Genomic DNA, 16,348 nt, shown 5'->3' with positions numbered 1-16,348 from the left:
GGAGACATGCGCGAATGGGCGTGCCTTCGTTGACGGTTGTGCGCCAGGGACGGCAACTCGGCACGTAAAAAAATCTACTGCCAATCATTAGCGGACCGGAGTTCCGCTGTGGTGACCTGTAACCAGGAAAAAACGAAAGACACAACAACAACAACAACAACAACAACAACATTAGCTTTAATCCAGTCAGACAAAGAGAGAGCATTATTTATCATATTAGAAGAAGTGTTAAAATTAAGAGTCCAAGATTCATTATTGCACTCACCCATTGTTACATTTGATCTATCAGTCGTGCTTGATGTAAAACTCCCACTATACTGATTCCTTACCACTGAGGCAGTTTGGCTATTTTGAGAGGGTCAAATTATGCGCAGTCAGTTGAGAAAGAGACAATTGCTCAATTCGCTCCATCCTCTTATTGAGTTGTTGTATGAAAATAGTCAGGTCACCTACAGATTCTTCTAATGTTTGGGGTGACCATTGTTGTGAAGACTCCAAGGGATAGCTTCAAACACTAAAAACTCCCAAACGAAAGACAGATAACCCAAAACTCACTCGTTACTCAGCAAAAAAGCAACCACGACATCTTCACTGAAATGTGCAGTATTTTTAATACAAATACACTTCCTTAAAATACAAACTCTAATGGATTCAAACTGTACACTAAAACCACAAGAAAATAAGTGCTTTCGTTCCCACCTTTTACTAAAAGGGACTTCATCAGATAAAAAACACAGAAAATTAATTTAAATACCCTGCATCCAATCAAGTCTTGTAAAAATAACACACCCTCTCATCACATACCAATGACATCCTTTAAAATATAAACACACCCCTCTAAAATGTACTTCCTATACAACACATTAAATTCGACATTTCGATACATTTTTAATAACAGCATATAAGATAGCAATCAACATAATTAAATGTTAAATGACTTATGAAACAAGTTCTTTGAATGAACTTAATCAAACATGTTCTAGGATTAAAAGTTTTTGCAAGGTTTATTTATTGATGGTTTAATTTCTGTGGATGAATTTAAGTATTCAAGTATCATGTTCCCTGTTACTCCAACTATTTTTGGAGTGCCAAAAATCCAGAAAGATGTAAATCAACCCCCTATGCGCCCAATAGTTGATGCTAGGGGTTCTGTAACTTACCCCATAGCAAAATTCCTTGAGTTGAAATTAAAGAACCTTGTCCAAAATGAATGCCACATATGTATTGATTCATGGGATTTTCTTAAAAGGTTAGATGCGGTTGCTTTTGATAACGATTATCTATTTATTACAATAGATGTTAAAGATTAATACACAGTCATATCCATGAGATTGGGAAAGACTGGTTTTATGATTATTTGGCATCTAAAGGGTTTACCCAGTACCAGATCAATAAATATGAACAACTATTGGACATGGTTCTGAGATCTAATTTGTATGGGAAACATTCTTAGAGGAATGGGAGATTTTAATAAATATGTTCTTACAAAGAGGTTACCCAAGGAACTTGTTAGAGGAATTAAGTAATGAGGGTACACAAAAGTGTGCAATAGGTCATTTTAATCCCATTTTGGGTGAAAAAAGAAAATATTATGGTGATTTGTTAATGGATGACATGACCACAGAGTCAAGTGTTTCCCTTGAAACTAATGTAATTGCTGGGGTAAGGAATATCACCCCAGCAGGAGTAGATAATGTTGAAAGTAATTTTTCAACTACTTTCATTTCCAATTTCAGTACGGATAGTGACCATATTAGGAATATTATGTTTAAAAACTGGGAGATTCTCAGAAGGGAAAATGACATTAGGAATAGATTAGGCGAAAGACCTACCTTTTATATAAAAAGGGATCTAATTTTAAGTGCACCTGCGAAAGAGTCATAGAACCTAGAACTATTGAGTGTATGGTAAGATGTGGTGCTTGTGTTTTTTGTAGGTATGTCATGGATATAAGTTCAATAATAATTAACGACTACCACATTAAGATTAAGGGAAACCTAGTTGTAATTCATCTAAAGTGGTCTATTGAGCTAAATGTTCATATTGCCCATGTTTTAATGTGGGCAAAAAGAACGCAAATTAAAGAGTAGAATGGCCAAACATTTTAATATCTGCCTGAAAAAAGATACAAATGCATTGGTGAGGCATATTATGACCAATGAGGGGCAGGTATTTAATTTTATAGTTTTGGAAACATTGAAAATGTTGAAGCATGGAGGGACTTGGCCATTGTTTTTGGAAAAAGCTGAGCTGTCATGGCAACCCTGTTTAAATGCCCGATTTTGGCCAGGATTGAATGAATCTATCAGGTGCTTACTAAAACTAAAAGCTCTACATAGATAAATGTATACAATATTTTATTTAATTATGTTGATTGCTATCTTTTATGCTGTTATTATAAATGTATTGAAATGTGAAATTTAATGTGTTGTATAGGAAGAATGTTTTGGAGGGGTGTGTTTATATTTTAAAGGATGTCATTGGTATGCGTTGAGAGGGTGTGTTATTTTTACAAGACTTGATTGGATGCAGGGTATTTAAATTCATTTCCTGTGTTATACTTTTCATCTAATGAAGTTCCTTGCAGCAAAAGGTGGGAATGAAAGCATTTATGTTCTTGTGGTTTTTATGTATAGTTTAAATCCATTGACGTTTGTATTTTAAGTAAGTGCATTTGTATTAAAATACTGCTCGTTTCAGTGAAGACGTCTTGGTTGCTTTTTAGCTTCATCTCTGCTACATTCTGTTTGAGCAGAGGAACCAAGCAGGGGTGTCCTCTTTCCCCTGTGCTATTTGCATTATATTTAGAACCATTGGCAAAAAATATAAGGGACTCAGAAATTCAAGGATATAATTGGTATGGTAGACAAGAAAAGCTGGCTTTATTTGCAAATGATATTATTTTATACCTGATAAAACCAGAAAATGACATTTCAGTGTTTTGGAACATTTTGAAACAATTTCAAGTCTTTTCATGATATAAAATTAATGAAGATAAAACAAAGTCAATAGCTGTAAACTATGTATCCATATGTATGGAGGCAGGAATAATGAAGTACTTAGAAGTATGGATTAAAAAGGATTATATTATGTTAGCTGAGGATATGTGGGAAGAGACTAAACAAAAGATAATATAAAAACTGAGAAATCAGAAGCTCTTTTTTACAGATATGCATAAAAAGATGCTAGTAGTGAAAATGTTTTTAGTCCCTTTAATTTTATACACAGGCCAGGCATATGTTTGTTAACCAGTGGAGAAGTTGTGGATAGCAATTAGTAAATTTGAAGGATTTTATCTGGAAAGGGAAAACAGCAATAGTCAAGTGGGATAAGATGAGCCTTCCAGTGGCACAAGGTGGTTTGGGATTACCTGATATGAAGGGGTATTTCAGAGCTACACAGTTAAGGCTCCTCATAGCACAAACAGAAAACTGTAATTCAAAGTGGAAAGGGATGACAATGAAATGGGAAGCTCAAGAAACAAAGAGAGACTGGAATTATGTATGCAGATCCTTAAGGAAAATGACAATAACCATACATAATATTATATTCATAGAGCAGCAGAAAGCATTTTAAGAACTATGTGAACACGGGATGGAGAAAAGAAATTCTGCCAAGAGGGATGATGTAGTTAGGGATACAGACAATAAGCAAGAGGGGGCTGGAAGTTACTGGAGAAAACTGGCAAGGGAACCAATGTTTTAGGAGCAAATAATCAGAGAGGGGAAAGTAATAGAATGGGAAGAGGCCAATAATTTATTTGAACTTCAGGTTAGAGATTGCCTTCCCCTATCAACGACTGATATGACGGTATAGACAAAGAGAAAGAAATAGGGGAGCCTAAGCGAAAGACCAGTGCTGATAGAGTTTTTAGTAGAATCTAAAACAGAAGCTGCTGTTAAAAAAGAATAATTAAGGCATGATAATTATAAGAATCAATCAAAGGATGTTAGAAATTATTGGGAAGAGAGAATTGAGCAATTCACAAAGAAACAATGAGGATATATGCATAACTCGCACATACACAACAGAGTCTATAAGATTTAGGATCTTTGTTTGGAAGTGTTTGCATTGGTATTTTTATATCCTAAGTAGACTCCAAAGAATTTTTCCTCAGGCAGATTGTAAATGTTGGAGGTGTGACAGGGAAGAAAGAGGTAATTGGGAACATATTTTTTGGGAGTGTAATGAGCTGGCAGACTTTAAAAATTCCCTGCAGAAGACTGATCTGTCAGGATTACAAACAAATTGGTATAACTAACAAAATGTTTTCTTTTGAGCTATGATACAGAATTGGAATTATCTAGACATAGTAAGGCCTTGCTGAGTCTAATTACGGTGGCTGCCAAAAAAGCAGTAACTAGAAAATGGAAATCAAAGTGTAAACCAACTTTACTAGAAGTAGTGAATATAGTAACAGAGATAAAACAACTGGAATTGAAATCTTTAGAAAAGGGAAGGAGCAAACTACATAGAAAAAATAGGAATTGTGGGAACAATACAAGCTGCATAATATTTTGGAGTAGGAACGAGGTTTAAAAGAACACAGGATTTGAATGAGCTATGCAATGCTTGACTGACAGTAACTGGATGGATTATAAGTGACGTATAATGTTTGCAGCTAAACTATGTGAATATGGTTTGTTTTCATTTATATAAAAATGTATAATTGCCTGTGTTGTAAGTGATAATTTAATAAAGATGTTTCTTGTTTATATATAAAAAAAAGATATAAGTAGTCGATGTGCTTATTTGCATGCCATGACATTTAGTAATAGTAGACAGAAAGAAAAATAACTTTTTGCGTTGTAACTACTTGCAGCTTAATTACTGTTGCAGTAAAGTTTTGATTGGACAGTCTGAGAAGAACTAGTGATTATTTTGCTCAACAGAAAAAGCTGCTGCTGTTTCTAGAAAGCTAGCATTACTGAATGAAACCAAAAGCTGTTTCTTTTATTAGTTTAAGATGAAGAGAAGAACTGCCAGCAAACTCTGACCGCCGCAGGCTTTATTTAAACAACAAAGTAAACCTGAGCACTGTTGTCTTATGGATAAGACTTCATCAGAGTACTGAGGTTTACAAGTAAAAAACATTTATAGCAGCAGACCAGTACAGACAACCAATCACAAGTTAATTAAATAATGCAATCAATCATGAAGTTAAAGAACTAACCCTATCACAAGCTTCAAAAATCTCAAAGAATAGTGTCAAAAGAAAACCTACAATCATTTTAAAAAGTGAATAATAAGTTATAGTTATGAGAGGGTGCAAAACCAAACTATACAAATTGGCCTGTGTAAAAATATATTAACAATGAATAATGTACAAAGAAAATATATATAACTTTACAAAATGTGTATACATGTATAAAAGAATTCAACTAGTTAAACACTAGCTGCTTTGTTTTTCAAAATGCTGGAAATAGAAACAATTTCATTAATGCCAAGAAATTGTGAGCCATTAAGTCTCAGTTGTCAACAAAGCTCCTCACAGTCCAATGTGGCCTCAAAATCCCCACTTAGAGGTGTCATTTGAACTCTGTCAATAACAAAAAATGTAAATTTTCTAAAACACATAGAGTGTGTGTAGAATGATGAAATAAAGCATGTCATTTTCTTCTTTTTAATATCATGAATGTCTTCACTAATTCTGTCTTTCAGCCTTCTCTTGGTCTTGATACACTAAATGAGTCGAGTTGCAATTAATCTTCCCTAGGCAAGAGATAGATCTTGGGTACTTATGTACAACCACATATAGTCCCAAGTGTATATACCTAAACATTTTACAACACCCACACTTTTGCATACTGTTATGACTCCAAAGTGTCTTACCCAGCCCTGACTCCAAAATGCAATTAATATTTCTTCCTCGAGAGTAAATAAAATTAGGATTTAAACCCAAGATTTTTTCAACTCATCATTTAAAACAATATCCCATTATTTTTGACAGTATTAACGTACTGGTATGTAGTATTACTGTATGGGATAATAAATGAAATGGTGTTATCTCTTGATGGTTGGGCACTCTGTGGAGGTGTGGGACAGTTAACCCTGGATCCCTTCAGAAGGCCAGATCTATATTACTTTGGCTTTAATTTCATTGAGACACTCAATTGGATAGCCCCTATCCAAAAACAAACAAATAAGATGATGAACTCATCACTAAATTTGTCATCTGAAATAAGCTGAGACAACCTGACCATCTGACTGTTTTTTTCTGAAAACCAGGATGACCAATGTCAAAGTGTAGATACGTGTTGGTAAAAGTCTCTTTCCTGTAAATAGTAGAAGTATAACAACCATTGGTTGAATCCTTACTGAATGCTAAGATCAAATAATTATTAGAATTTGAATCACTTAAGTTACACCATACCAGTGCCTGGTGGTTTTAATTGTAATTCTAAGGGTTTACTTTATATTTGTATTTGTTCTGGTAGTGCTTTTTATGTAGGGATGACTTGTAGAAGTTAAAAGAAAGAATAAGAGGGCATGTTTACACTATTAGGAAAAAAAGATGGTAGAAATTCCCAATATAAGCACACTTCTGAGTGCCAGGTTTTTAATAAATTTCTTTTTTTAGTTTTGGAACCTGTTTTTAAAGACTTATGTGGTGATAATTATAAGAAAATAATTGAACAAATAGAAACCTTGTGGCAAATAAAGCTGGGGGCTGTTAAGGGTCCTGGACTAATAAATATTAAATGTTTTCTCAGAAACAAAAGGAGAAAAAATATCAGTTTATGAGTATATTATTTTAGATGTCTAAGGGATATTATTATTATTATTATTATTATTATTATTATTATTATTGATTGTATTTAATATTATTATATGTTTTTTAAGTGTATGCCTTTATTTGAGATTAATGGATTTAATCATGTGACTGGTTTTAGGATTTTGGTTGGTTATTTGTTCCTATATATATATGTGTGGTTTTAAGTGAATTATTTGTTCTGAGGAAATCTGTTGGTTTTAAGATGAAAGCAAAGAATAGATTTTGTGATACGCTAGACCTGCTTTTTTGTTGTCCTTCTGCTGCCTTGTTAAGTGTTTTTTCCTTTTTTAAACAGATATATTACCAAGCACTGATGCTATAACATAAACAAGTACTAAAGTGTACCTAAACCGGCAACTCCTATAGATGGCAGACAGAGAGGTGTGGTGTGAAACATGTTTTCAGTTAAAGAAATGCTTTAGAAGAGTGAATGCACAAAACAGTCTTCAATAGTCTTTACTAAGTTTAATGTAACACATGTTAGGGTGCAACAGAAGTTATAAAACAGTTAAAGCTTTGCATTTTCCAGGTTAATGATCTATTAAGACTGTTTTTTTTAATTCAACAGAAGACAACATATGTGTGGCAGCAACCGAAGTTGTGCAAAGATGGCATCACTTTGCCTGAAGAGACGGTGGGAATCTGCACTACAATGGACTTCTGGCTAAAAGTTGGAATAGCATTGGGGATATGTGCGGCCTTATTGCTGATTGTAATAACATGTTACTTCTGGAAGAAAAATCAAAAGTAATTAAATTTTTTTAATGTTTTTTTTTGTTTTACATTCAGAAAAAAAGAAAGTAATTTTTGCAGGTCTAGTCAGTCACTGTATCAGTTCTTTACTGTAACGTATACAAAAGTGGCCACATTTCATCATACTGTATTGTTAAACTGATTATTTCTCATCTGTACCATTCTTTTAGATTTTGTTTTTCTGAGAAGTCTACAAAGACGTTCATGTCCATGTAGGAGAGGTGTTCATGAAAACATCACCAAAATGTTTCAGAGTACTTAATATATAACAGAAATCAAACTGTCAGGATTTTTCATGCAGCTTCCTTTGTAGAGCTGGCATTAGTATTTAGGAGACCCTGATCTGGGCAGCACTCTAGATTAGTTGGGTATAGCACTGTCTAGACGTCTGACCACAATCTCCACCATGATCAGCTTTAATGTAGTCCCCTCTAGGATCACAGATGTCATGTGGAGGAGAGTACATAGTTATACAAAAGAAGGTTGTTTTGATTAAGGATTCATTCTCCTAACCTTTCAAATTAAGCCCTGCATATTCCCCGGGACTGAAGTATAGATACAAAGTCCCAGATTGTACTGATTGTAGAGCCATGATAGCCTGGCTTGGTGGTGAGTGGGACAATGCCCTGACTATGAGCCAAGTTTGTGTAGTGGTTTGGGCACTGGAGGAGCTGGGCAGTGGTGGGGGTAAAGGGCAAATGCCAGCTCCCCCACTCTGTGGGAAGGAAGAAGTGGTTTTGTCCAGGTGAATACCATCTCAGTAGTGACTGTGTGCCACCAATAACAAAGAGATATAGGAAATAGAAGCCTTGTTGAGTGTTAAAACCAGTGCAACAGCAAAAGGCAGTTAGATAACATGATACATCATGTGGCCATTAAAATGATCACTAAGCTTTAATTAGCTCATCGATATCATGACGTTGTGAGCAAAATGGAAGTAAGATTCAAATATACATAATGAGAATGTCATTTAGACACATTAATGATTCCTTTTCACTATTGACTTAGAAATTAAAACAGCTAGGTACTAACAAGGCATTCATGGTTGCCTTCATTAGCGCATGTATGATGGCATGCTTGTAACTGGAAGACAGAAGTAATCCAGAAAGCTAGAGTCAGGTCTGGTATCCCACTTTGAGCCAGAGGGTGATAGAACTAACAAGAAACAGAGTACAAAGGATTAGTCCAGATTAAATCACTTTAACTAGCAGATCGAGGAGACTCTGTATATGATATCCACTCACTTAACTAAATGAACTTCATGAAACTTCAACAAGGCATCTTTAACTTCAACAAGGCATCTTTATTCCTTTTCTTCCACAGCGAGGTTATGAGAGAGTCTCCTAGATCTGCTAGCTAAAGTGATTTTATCTGCACTAACCCATTGCATAATGCAAATGGGGAAGGTGTAGAATGATCCTGCAGTGATATGGGTGCTCACTCCAGCCATCTGAGTATGGGGGTAGGGCTGAAAAGAAAAGCCCAGCCATCCATATTAAAGAAGGATCCCTGGTAAACCCTTTGAGAGACTGGGGAAGTAGCAAGCCATTGAGTGAGATGTAGACTGCAAAACAGAAGCCAGTGTTGATATCCACTCCACCCTTTGGGTCCTCAGGCTGCTGGTCAGAATAATCTGTGGCCATACCTCTCAACCATGCAGATTTTCACAGAATGTCCAGATTTTTGTCTTTTTTTTGTTCTATTCCTTATAAAATGTGTGGTTTTCCAGCAAAGCACTAAGGACTGAAGTCACAAAATAATGGCACACAATTGAGTTTCAGACTTTATATCCATCAGAAAATGTCTGCCAAAAATAAAACCTGCTGTTCTGGCAACTTTTCAAGTTTATAAGAGGAACATTTAAAATCTGCCCCTATTTTTTGGCCTTTCTCTCCCAATTATTTTAGGCTTTGCCCAGATTTCTAGCATGCTAAGTGGATGAGAGGTATGACTGTGGCAAGGGACTGATGAGGCATTCAGTGGGCAATAGACTGAATGAAATAATGCTAGTTCCATGGATGAAAGGGGCCAAACAATCTTCATGTTGGTGGCCATGCTGTTTGTGTAGGGGAGAAAAAGGGCTGATACATATTCAAGGGGGACTAAGGGTTGGCAGGTGGTGAGTCAAAAAACATATAAAATATCCATGCTGTTCAGTAGTGACTCTGTGTCAGAGCTTTAGATCCATGCACAAGGCAGTAGTAAAAAAAAGGTATGTTTATCTAAACAAAAGTTACACTAACTTTAAACATGTGATGCCATAGGGAAAGAGGTGCAGACATACTGGTTTAAACAAGTCTGCCAACCTCCATAACACAGTAAGAGGGGCACCAGTTATAGATAACCAGATATTAGGACACCAGTTATAGATAACCAGATATTTTTATCACATAGAATGTATTTAATTATTTACTGATTTAGTGGTATTTTTATTGAATCAGTTTTTTTTTTAATTGAGTAATTGTACTTAAGCAAAGTTGTAGATGTTTCTTATTTCATTACCGGCACTATGAACTGACCCAAGATAGACCCTATTTCAGTCATCACCTGGACACAAAGCATGACTACAGATATATGGGAGAAGTAGTCATAGAAAGTCATATAACCTTCATTAGCCACCTCAGTGATGTAGAGGCAGGGCCATTGATGACCTGTGCATAGGAATGGACTCAGGCCACTGATATGGCTTGTCAGGGAGATAGGAAGACACAGCCAATGGCAAGCTCTTCTATCCTGAGAGAAGCATTATGGAAGACAAACTGCCTATGTTACCTCTGATGGAGACCTGGAACCTTGCAGCTCAGGTGTCTGTAACAAGAATGAAAATGTGAAATAAGTGTGCATAACTGGCCTTGTTATGTATCTTGGCTGACCACTGCCACAGAATGATGGCTCCGGATACCTAATCCACTGCGTCCTTTATGGCTGTCACTCTCTGGCCCCAAAATTTATGAGACATATTTTAGATTGTCTGGTAAGGGGCTATGGAAGGGCATGTGAGGAAAAGTCATGTGTCACTAAGTCATGGCAGAGGTTAAAGGCAGGTCAGGAGGAAGGAACATAAAAAATATAGAATAAAACTCAAACAAGGTGTGAAATCTGCAGATGGAATTATCAATAAGATGAGAAGACTTTCAGAATTCTAACCCCTTCCAAAATAGGTTCATAGGTGTTTACTAGGCTAACAACCACAAGGGCCTTTGTAAGCCTAGCCATGCATCCCAAATTTCTGACAAGTTCTGGTACCCTTGATGAGTATAAGCAAAAGCTTGGAAGATGAACCATTTACAAGCAGGAGCCTGGGAGATGAACCATTTACAGGCTGCCTGCATCCATTAGAGACATAGGTGCTGAACCAGGGATGAATTTCCTGTTCCCTTCCAATTGTCCAAGTTACACAAATTGGGTTAGGGAGGATCTCTGCTTCACACAAATGGGTAGCCTGATCCATAGATGCAGTAGTTTCTGGGAGGCATACCTGTCTCTCCAGCAGGTCCTGTTTATATCACAAGCAATGTTTAAGTCTTTAGAATGGTAATTCTGGAGCTGTTTGTGTTGTGGGTATGCAAGAGGTCCATCAGGGAAGAGTCAGACAATTCCTTGTATGCCAGGGATAGATCTGCCTTCAACAGCCTGTAGGAGAAAGAATACAGGGGCAGGACCCTGAGGCAGTCTCCATAGGACATATTACTTATGCCCTGTATTCTTTTAGTGAGGAACCTCTGTGGACATTCCGGTTGTTGGATATGCCTGGTTAGGTACATACCAAAGGGGACATTGTACTCAATGACAGGTCTGATGGATGCCGAATACAGTAGAACAATGACTTCCTTGGACTTAGATGCCATACCTTTGTTTATAAGTTGTGCAATATAGAATGATTTCCTCACCACTGTAGACACTTGATGGTCAAAGGCTAGATTACTGTATATTTGTGTCCCTATGTCCCTGATTACTGGGTCAACACTAAGGGCTATGTTGTAATATGACAGTTTCCAGGGGTAGATGACTTCCAGAAGGATACCATTATGCATTTCTTGGCATTTAGTTTTAGTCCATAGCTCTAACACAGTTGTTTGTGTCAGCCCTTCCTGGAGAACATTTGTGTCACTGCAGGACTCAATGACAGCTCCTAATTTGCAATCATCTGCAAATTTAGTCAGCCAGAGACCAGTGGCATTGGCCTTGACTTCAGAAAAGTAAATGCCAAAAAGGAGCAGTTCAAGGACCGATCCCTGAGGGACTCCACTTGTGACTGCCCACTTTGTAGAGGTAGATTCCCCCAATTCTAACTTTCTCCGTGCTGTCTGTGAGCCAGTTGGCTATCCACCAGGTGACATATGGGTTTGCACCTCACCTCTTGAGTTTGTCAACAATACCAGAGTGGGATATTGTGTCAAATGCCTTGGCCAGGTCACAGTAGGCAGCATGAACCATTTTGCCCTCATCCATTGCTTTGGTGACCTTCTCAAATAAGTCCTCCAGGTTGAATAGGCATGACCTGTCCTTTACAAAACCAAATTGGGTTGGGTCCAGTGTCTAGAGGTTTACTATATTTCTATTGATCATTTCCATGATAATTCTCTCCATGGCTTTACATATAAGACTAGTGAGACTTAGGGGTCTGTAGATGGCTCATCTCTGTGCAAAAGGGTGACTGTTTCTGTTCTCCATTCATGAGGCATGAAGCTCATATGGAGGCTACAGTTAAATAGCAATTTCAGAGGGCCTGATAGGTCATGTTTCATGCTATTTAGAAGGCATCCTGGGATATTGTCTGGGCCTATTGATGCAGTGTTCTTGGCCTTAGAGAGAGCATTAATGACCTGTTCCCTAGTGATAGCAGGGAGAGTTATATTTGATGGTATTTCCTGAGGGAAGATTGGGGGTGGAGAGGGGTAACATTGGAGATGAATTTGTTGGCCAGTAGGTTTGTTATATCTTCTGACTTCTCGCTTTTTTAAATTTCTCCAAGTCTTTTGGGTTGCTAATACCATGACAGGAATGGACCCCATTCCTAAGTCAAAGTATGATTAAAGTTCATGAAATTAGTATTGTTTCAGTCTTTGATGTTAGACAGAAGTGCTCTTCACAGCACCTGCAATGTACCCAGTAATGACTTATTCTGCAATTCATATGAAGTTACACGTATCAGTAACATATCTAAGTATGATTGTAAATTATTTTTTATAAAACACGTTGCTCCTGCTACTACTGGAACTGTCTGAGTATCCTTCTTCCACCTTGCACTCATTAATGCCTGCAAATCCTGGTATTTTATGACCTTGTGTCTCTGTACATAAGACACTATAGTCACATGGTGTAGCCTTTCAATGATCAATGCTACTTTTGTCTTTTTTCATTGACTACTATATGGGGGTTTTCTCACATCTATTTTTGAACTGTTGGTAATGGGTGATCCCATGTGATATAAACTTCATAATTTTCTATGATGCTTTGTGGCTCATGTTTCTAGTGTTTTTCAGCCACTTCAGTACCATAATGTTTGCACAATCCCCAGTGCAACAGTCCTGTCACATTATTATGCCTTTCAGTATACAGTCCTTCTGCCTTTAGTATATCACAACCAGCAACAAGATGTGCAACTGTTTCCAATTCTATTTTACAAAACCTACATTTGTCTGTTCCTCCAACATGTTCAATGGACTTTGTAAACCAGCATGTATCTTGGTCCTCCAATATTAACCTTTCATCTTTTGGTTTGAATTCACCTCTCCTTAACCATTCCTGCCTTCGATCCTGATCAACATGAGGCTGTTCCAGGAGTTTTCTACACTTGCAAATATATTTATGCTTTTTCCACATTTCTTGCCTTCTCATCTGGTCCTTCACCTTATATTCTTTATTTTGTTTTTTGGCACAGTCAGTTGCTGCCTGATTTTTATCTACTTCTGGTTTGAGTTCCATTCCTGCTTGACACCAATATGCTTCTGCTGAACTAAGCAGGGGAGTCATCTTAGATTTATTCTCCTCATGTTTCAAAACTTTCACCATGTTTGGATCTTGTGAGGTCAGCAGATACGTATGCAGTCCCATGATTGCAGATCTATTCATGTAATCAATTTTGAGGAGGCCCATACCTCCTTCAGAACAAGGAATATATAATCTTGGTATACGCTGATTTCTGTAAATCATTTGGTGAGCATGAAGCATCCTTCTTGTTTTCTTATCTAATCTATCCAACACATTTTGGGGGCAGTCAATCACTCCAAGTAAGTTAGGACAGGAGGAGCAAATTGATTTATAGCTTGGACCTTGTTCCTAGATGTCAGTGCTGTTTTCAGTATTAATTTAAGTCTACTAAAAAATCCCTTCTAAGTTTTATTTGCATTTGTTCATGTTTTATTGTTGATCCTTCATCAGTTCCCAAGTATTTATACACTCCCTCTTGCTCAAGTTCTTTTATATCACATTCCTGTCTCAGACTGAACTTTTCTTGGTGCTGCAGTTTTCCTGCTTTAAAGGTTTAAACATTTATGAAGACCAAAGGACGTTCTTATATCATCTGAGAATGTTTTGACCACTTGTAGTTGTGCACCACGACACAAAACTAGATAACCACAAATTGAAGACAAACCAAACGATCCTTATTAGTGTTTTAAATAAATTCAACTAAATATCTCCAGTGTTTTCTTGGCTATACTTTCTGGACTGTCCTGCTGTGGATATTGGTATCACTTGTAGTTGTGCTTTCAGCTCTTCATCTGATGAACTATACAGTTTTAAATCATCTACAAAAAATATAGGTGGCTCCATTTACAATGAGCTCTGCACACAATTGTGAATTGCCTTTGAGGTTGCGGACATAGCTAAAGAATGCTTTGTGGTTGTACTTGGCCTGGGAGGCCAAATTTACTCAAAGTTGGCTTTGGTAGACTTTATTTGTCCTCTGAGGTGTTTGTTTAGTTTGATGTGGGTGCTGTTATCCTGCTGGGGGCTGCACCTCCTAATTGTTGCCATGATTTTCTTCCTCCTGTTATACAGTCTATTGATTTTGTGATTCCACCAGGGTGGCTTGTTTTTTGAGTTAGTTCTGTACTTCTTCCTGGTGGGTACAGCTGCCTCTATGCAGGTATTAACATGCTTGTACAGGGTTTCTGTGAACAGTTCTGCATAGGCAGCAGTGTTCTCAGGGTTTTTGAGGTCTTGAAATTTTGCCAGGTTATCACTTAATAGCAGGAAGTTAGCCTTAGAGTAGTCCCTGAATATTCTAGGCTTAGCTGTGAGCCCAGGTTTTATTTTTACTTCAAAGGAGACCATTTTGTGGCCTGACCATACCAGGGAAGACATTACACTAGGGAGTGTGCAGCACTGTCCAATTTTAGTGAGGACCAGATCCAATATGGTTGCACCCCAGGTTGGTGTACTGACAGTCTGGTCCAGGGAGTCTGTGTTTATAAAATCCAGGAATGTCTGTGCCTGTGCATTTGGTGTCGTATAGGATTCCCAGTTTATGGTGGAGTAATTAAAGTCACCCATGAATATTGTATTGGGTTGGATGGTGAATGTTTCCAATAAGTTTAAATACATGGTATGGGTTTCCTGCGTCATATAGTGGGACCTAAAGCTTGTAAGGAAGTGGTATGGGATTTTGCCTATAGTGCTTTGAACATGGAGAAGCCCAAGTGCATTATCCTGTTTAACCAGCCTTGAGGTATATTTATTTTTGGTGTAAATTCAGACACTTCCACCTTTAGTCCCTGCCTGTGAAGTAGCTGGTCTAAATGTGTGAAAGGCATTATAACCTTGCACTACTGGTGTGCTCTCCATAGCTTTAAACCGTCTCAGTGTCCACACAGATGTCAGCATTCCATACCTCTCAACCTCTTTGTGCAGAAAATCTGGACAAAGCCTCACAAAATGGGGGAACAGAGGCCCAAAAATAGGGACAGATTTTAAATATTGCTCTTATAAAATTTGAAAATTGCTAGAATAACAGAATTTGTCTTAGCATGCATTCTTCTGAAGGATAAGAAATCTAAAATACAAACGTAAGTCATTATTTAGTGACTTCAATACTCAGATCATCCCAGTGATTTCCTAGAAAATCACAACTTTTATGAGGAACAGACTAAAGATATAAGGCAAAAACATGGACATTCTGCGAAAGTCTGTACAGTTGAGAGGTATGTATAAGCATTCTGTAGGGTGAAGAGAGTTTCTAGGGAGTGGAGTTTTTTGTTTAGACTCCTAGCATTGAGCCGTAATACCTTTAGATTTTCTTGGTTTTCCTTTGCTATGTTGGAAGTACTTTCAGTTTGGCATTGCCTAAAAAAGGCACTATGGGGGAAGACAATGTTTTAGCTAACAGTCAAAAGCCTAAAGGGGAGAAGTGCAGATTATCCCTGGAAAATTAGCAAGGTCTATTGACCATCTCCTTCCATGCTGACAAATATTGCACCCCCTTAGAATGACACCAGAAACTAAGCCAATTATTAAAGTCAATCATCTTTTGTCCATATCGTGGCATCATCCTTGGAGAAGGTAAAATGCTGCACAGTGCTAGGCTCATACCAGCCTGGGACACATAGTCCGAGAGCTCTATGATGTCTCTCTTCATATAGTCTAGGAAGGTATGTATCAGGTCATTTACACCCACATGGACTATAACTTTGTCATACTGGTACTTGTGGTCCAATGACCTGAGCATGTGTGTAATTTGGCAGATCCCTGCCCCTGATAAGCAACTGACAGTGACTTCTTCTTACTCAGCCTGGTGAGAGGGACATCACTGTGTCTCACAATGTAGTTTCCAATGACCAGAATGTCGGACTATGTGGTGGTTTGCCTTGTGGGCTT

The 16,348-nt window shown here is 37.5% G+C and overlaps 1 protein-coding gene across 1 annotated transcript in view; it reads left to right on the top strand.

Annotated features, from left to right (window-relative positions):
- Window positions 1–16,348, top strand: part of ELAPOR1 (endosome-lysosome associated apoptosis and autophagy regulator 1) — an 885,667-nt gene that overhangs the window by 757,979 nt on the left and 111,340 nt on the right. The window contains exon 20 of the mRNA XM_044076128.1: window positions 7,344–7,522. Within this exon, the coding sequence (XP_043932063.1) occupies window positions 7,344–7,522 (179 nt within the window). The remainder of the gene's footprint in view (window positions 1–7,343; window positions 7,523–16,348) is intronic.

The sequence above is a fragment of the Protopterus annectens genome, chromosome 7.part0 (genome assembly GCF_019279795.1).
Source record: "Protopterus annectens isolate FY-2018-M chromosome 7.part0, PAN1.0, whole genome shotgun sequence".
Taxonomy (NCBI): domain Eukaryota; kingdom Metazoa; phylum Chordata; order Ceratodontiformes; family Protopteridae; genus Protopterus; species Protopterus annectens.
This window is presented reverse-complemented; position numbering and strand designations above follow the sequence as displayed.